The sequence below is a fragment of the Arctopsyche grandis genome, chromosome 9, assembly GCF_051622035.1.
Source record: "Arctopsyche grandis isolate Sample6627 chromosome 9, ASM5162203v2, whole genome shotgun sequence".
Lineage (NCBI taxonomy): Eukaryota > Metazoa > Arthropoda > Insecta > Trichoptera > Hydropsychidae > Arctopsyche > Arctopsyche grandis.
Window position 1 is genome coordinate 19,207,094 of NC_135363.1, and position 6,102 is coordinate 19,213,195.

Here is a 6,102-nt window from a genome sequence, read left to right on the forward strand (position 1 = left end):
ATTTTGTACTACTGGTTTTGTTTGTGTGACTTTTTTTACACAAGCGATGTACAAATTTTATAATCATCCATTTTTGAGTTTAGTGTAGGGTATATACAATTGACTATTGAATTTGTTGAATTTTGTAAATAATAATTAATTTTGTGTTGATCCGATGATTACGTTGTATTTAATGTGCAATTTTCCTAAAAATGGTTTATTGTTAAAATGAATTAAATTTTAAAATATATATATAAATATCTCTATATATGTGAATACAACTCGTGTGTAATTTTCCAGTTAATTTTTACGACTATTATCAGTATTGTTTTATGTTTTTATTTTCTTTTTGTTATTTTAAATTAAGAATTGTTAGTTTTCTGTGATAGAGTGGTTTCTAAATGAATTATAAAAATAACATATATATTATATATATAAAATTGTGAATAAATAAACTTAATTAAATATATAGAAACCAAACTATCATATTTTTACTTCTGAAAGACCATTTTATATGCAAAAAAATTTCCCAATAGAACATTATTCAAGTTTAGATAGGAAAATGTCACGCATGCTTATTATTACTTCAAAAATAAAATAAAATAACATTTTTAACTGTTTCATTTTATATTCACATCTAATATATATTTCTCACATGTATGTATGTAATACCAAATACACTTTTTTTTTATATATATATACATATATAAGTAATCAAAGAAGAAATTTTAATTCTCACCACTGAAGAATACTGTTGGGTTAAACTCTAAGAAGATTTCACTATTAACACCTAAGTACAATAAAATAAATAAAGTTTTCAGTTTGTCGGTGATTTAAAGTGAAAAAAATCAGTCCTATTTCATGATGTATTCGAAAACATTTTACAAATAAATTAAAAAGCACTCTTAGAAAAATCGAGCGTATTATTTATATAAACAGACATTTTATTTAGCACTGATTCACTTTTGTAGAGCTGCCGTGTCCAATCTCGGTTCCTCTTTCTTCGCTAATCCGGACATGAGTTTCTTGATTTCTGCAATAGCCCTACCGGGGTTCAATCCCTACAAAAATAATAAAAAAAAATTTAACATACATTTTTAACTTATAAAATAATAATATACATATAAAAATATAAAACCTTTGGACACGTGCGCGTGCAGTTCATGATGGTGTGGCAACGGTATACAGACCAAGAATCGGAGAGTCGACCCAACCTTTCAGCCGATTTCTCATCACGGGAATCAATGATCCAACGATATGCCTATACAAAAGTTAAATTATTTGACGTGTTACATATGTGTTTGTTATTCTACGGTAAGAGTTGTCTTTTCACCTGCATAAGAACAGCAGGGCCGAGATACTTGGTTCCGTTCCACCAGTAAGATGGGCATGAAGTAGAACAACAAGCGCACAGGATGCACTCGTAAAGACCGTCCAACTTGGCTCTGTCTTCTACAGATTGCAAATATTGAGCTCGAACTTTAGTCGATTCATTCTCACGCTGCAACCACGGCTGAATAGACGTATACTGCTTGTAAAAATTGGTCATGTCTGGTACCAAATCTTTCACTACGTACATGTGCGGCAACGGATAAATCTTAGTAGGCTTAGAGCAGTCCGTATCAATTTTGCTGGAATGAATTTAACATACTGTAAAGTGTTATTAGTAAAATAATCTATGGATTGTAGTTGAAAGTATACCTGATGCACGCGAGAGTGTTGACTCCTCCGATGTTCATGGAGCACGATCCGCAGATGCCTTCACGGCAGGATCGTCTGAACGTCAGTGTTGGGTCGATTTCATTTTTGATCTTAATGAGGGCGTCCAAAATCATGGGTGCGCAGGCATCAAGATCGACTTTGTACTCTTGCATCGTGGGTTTCTTGTCGGGTTGATCGGGATTCCATCGGTAAATGGAAAACGTCTTGAGGCGGGCAGCCACTGCACCAGTTGTATGAACGCTTCGAACATGCTGTAAATACAGTATATAATTTGGTAAAAATTATTGTTTCTGGTTCTGTAATAGTTCTCATATGTGAAGCAAATATGGACAACTTTTTGTTAATAATTTTTTGATACAAAATTGTATTTGTATTAGATGTAATATAATCCAAATAAAAAAGTATGTTTTTTTGTATTTTGCATACATTTTCATTAGTACATCACCAGCAACATAGCTTAGTGGTTAGCGTGTAATGCTTTCAACTGAGTGGTCATGGGTTCATTCCTTGGCCTGGTGTTGCTGGCCAGATCTTGGATATATTTATTTATTTTTACATATTTTTGTCATAGTGACATTACAGAATACTCTAACGCGTCACTGTGAGCAGACCAGGAGGGCCTGACAGGTAGACCCCAATGCGTCTTCCTAGACAATTAATTACAAACATTGTAGCATTTTTATTACATGAATCGCTGTATTTGAGAGGCTGAAGAACACGAAATTAACAATTAATTCATTAATCCATTGAGACATCTATGGATTTAGACTTTACACATTTAGACTTGTACACATAGAAGTAGAATGCATAGAATCGCTCTCAGCCTCCAAAAATGTTGCTACAAAAACTCTTCGCGGCAGAGTTTGTTCATTGTTTGCTAAACTTCGTCTCTCTTCGATGGCTCGCTTTTAGACGATACTTTTGTTAACAATGACCATTCTACTTCTATGCTTGTACATAAATCAAATTCAGATATTTGTAACGTAGCTGGTAGGATGATTTTTGCCAATTTGTTGAAACCATTTCAATGAAAATCAGATAAATTGGCAAACTCTGATAAGAAACGATCGACTTGAAGTCACAAATATCCAAGTCTGACCAGCAGTATTAAAGATTAGCACGGGATCGAGCCCAATAACCTCTCGGTGCTCAACATTAACACAACCACCGAGCCATACTGCTGGCTGAATGTCATCACTGCTATATGACAGTCGATTCTTATGAAACTTTGATGATTTTGTTAATGATTAAATTCCTATAACCAGCAGCATTTAGATTATACTCAAAATAAATTATTTTCAATCGAGGTCAGCTCACGGGATCAAACCCGGCGACCTCTCGGTGCTGTAGTATCAACACAATCACCGAGCCATGCTGCTGTCTCTATGTGATCGTATGCCAATTTATGTGACCATTTATTATTTTTCACATTCTTAACATTTACTATATTTGTTCTGACCATTTATCATTTTTCAATATTCTGATCATTTATTAATTTTCACATTCTGACCATTTACTATTTTTGTTCTGACCATTTATCACTTCGACATTCTGACCAATAATTAATTTTCACATTCTGACCATTTATTATTTTTGTTCTGACCGTTTATTAATTTTATTCTGACCATATACCACTTTTATTCTAACCATTGATTATTTATTATGACCGTGGTGTTATTAAAATTTTGACCGAAATTTGAATTTTATTCTGACCCAAAATGATTTAAATTCTGATCGTTTAATTTGTTGCAATTGAAAATATATGCATATGTAGAATCAAGTAGCATATTTTTGCATACAAATAAGAGGAAGTGGACAATTGACCTATTGAAAATAATATATCCTTTCACTTATCTCAATAACGAGCAAACAACGGTCATATAGCAAAACATTGTTGTATGCACATTCATATATTTTTAATTCGACCAAAAATTCCCTATTAATATAAATTGTTATTTCAATATATTTCAAGGCCAACACTATTATAATATTATTATCCTGATGGTTCCATAAACTGAAATTATAATCATTTTTATAGATGCAAAACGCTACAATCACTTGAAAACAAATTGCGATGTAATATAGCATCTCAAAATAAAATCTATGATGGGTTCAAATATTCGAATAATTAATAGTTGTTTGTATGTGTAAGCAAGCTCTAAAGCACGTGATTGTAATAATGGCTTACGTAAACACATGTGGTAGCGTGAATGACGTCCAGCACATACGTGTCTGATGATTTTCTGGACGTTTGGGTGAGGGTGAAAATAAAGGTGGGGTGTGTTCCGTCATTGTCGGTTACATAACATGTGCTAACAGATGTTAGTCAAAATCGTTGTTAATAAATGAATTTATGACAGAGAGAGGTATGGAATATTTTATAAGAAAATATTGGTTACCTGGCCGAAGGCACCGACCGCAGCCCGTAATAACATCGCTTCCTTCATTTTGAGTAGCAGTTGACAAGTGACGTCTAGCGATGCGACTGACGGCTGATGGCCGTAACAACAAAGTTATCTACCAGAGCTAAACACCGATTAAATTGGAGCCCTCATTATGTAAGTAAAGAAATCGTATGAAACTCATAGAGAAAAAACCACAATAATTAAAATCATCTGTAATAGTAAGTGAATTGAATTTAAAAGGTCCAAAATGGTGCTCATGTTGATATTCCAGTGAAAGCTTTACTGAATGGAAATTTACAGTTATGTATATGAAACCTCATTCAAATTTTGGATGTAATGTAAACAATACCTTAAAGTTATTATATTTTATACTACGGAATACATTTATGTTCTTTTAGAACAGATCTAATGAGTTATAGGAGAGTTGACTGTAAATTTCGATGTATAATATTTGTGGCAGCCCTCGAGGTACTGGACGTAAAACCATTGAGTTGACCAACACTTCAAACAATCACTTATTTCCCGACCGTCAGAATAAATTGTTGTACATAGCCAACACCGTCGTCTCACTCGCTTTACCCCTATAGTTATATATGTATATATTTTTTTAATTTCTGAACAATTTGATATATATCAGTTTTTATATAGCAGCAAGCTCTGGCAATTTGACTATGCTTTTATATTATCACTTTTGAACTAACCTTTTTTTAAATATTCACGAGCAAGTATTAAAAAATTAAGAATAAAATATGACTTTTACACGTGGCACAAGGTCCTCTGCGAAACATCAATTCTCGTTAAATGAACTCTCCATTTCTATACTTATCTCATCAACTTGTTACTAGAAATGAAAAAATGTGTAATTAATTAAAGTGAATAATTAAATACATACCTTTGTAAGCAGGGAAGGTAAGTTGACCGTGAAACACGTGTGCATTTGGAAGAAGATCTTTATTGCTCAGTTAATAGAGGTGTTTATATGTACTGGCATATAAACACCTGTATTAACTGTATTATATGTACTGTTTATTATAACTGGCATCTGGGGATGATACGCTGGTTTATATACTAATTAATTGTGCAACGCGTAGCTTGGCTGGTGAGATCATATTTTGAAAGATTCCTACTGGGTCGAGGCTATTCTTTGTGTGGCTACCAGGATAACCACCGCTACAAAAATCACTCGCGTGATCTCCTGTCACACGATAATTCGTCGCACAGGAAAATTCCTGTATAGAAAACTGCCCAAATCTCGTAAAAAAAAGCATTTGCCCCTTCAAATGCTGTACCCCAAGGTTTAGAATGTACCTCAAGCAGTGCCGGCCTTACACCCGATAGCGCCCTCGGGCAATTTTTTCTAAACACCCTTAGAAAGAACTTTCGCCTTTGGCGCTCTAATCTAAAATTTTGAATGGCTTTTGGCGATCTAATATTAAATTTTAAAGCGCCTTTGGCACATCGTTCGGCGCCCTAACTTATTTGGCACCCTCGGGCGCCACCCGACCCAGCCCCCCCCTAAAACCGGCACTGACCTCAAGGTATGGTTGGTGCGTAGCTATGTAGTAAGATCATTGTATCCGGGGGGTTTCCGTGTACTCGTGATTGTGTATCTGGAGCAAGTTGATGGTGTCTTTCCCATAATCCAAACCATAGGTGGATCTAAGGGGGGTGCCATGGGTGCCATGCCCCCCCCCCCTCCTTGGGATGAATTTAATTTCATATTTCCAGAATGTAAATTTGTAAAAATTGTAAATTTTTTATATTTCCTGAATGGGGTTTTACACCATAATATTTTTCTTTGAAAAAAATCACTACAGTGTAAGTATCATATCTACTATTATTTATATCGTAATGTTAATCTAAAATCAAGTTTTAATTTTTTTTATGTTCAATTTCAAAATGCCCCCCTCCTTAACCACTTTCTGGATCCGCCTATGATCCAAACGAAGGTATTTCGGCCAAGGTTGACTTTAAGTGTTCGTACAGGATGCGATGA

At 34.3% G+C, this 6,102-nt stretch overlaps 1 protein-coding gene across 1 annotated transcript; it reads right to left on the reverse strand.

The window, feature by feature from the left end:
* Nucleotides 1-584: 584 nt before the first annotated feature.
* Nucleotides 585-4,804, reverse strand: SdhB (Succinate dehydrogenase, subunit B (iron-sulfur)). Its single transcript, XM_077438987.1, has 5 exons — nucleotides 4,101-4,804; nucleotides 1,681-1,952; nucleotides 1,313-1,610; nucleotides 1,118-1,240; nucleotides 585-1,040 (listed from the first exon to the last, which is right to left on the reverse strand). The coding sequence occupies exons 1-5, from the start codon at nucleotides 4,146-4,148 to the stop codon at nucleotides 939-941; spliced, it is 843 nt and encodes a 280-aa protein (XP_077295113.1). The 5' UTR covers nucleotides 4,149-4,804; the 3' UTR covers nucleotides 585-938.
* Nucleotides 4,805-6,102: the final 1,298 nt, after the last annotated feature.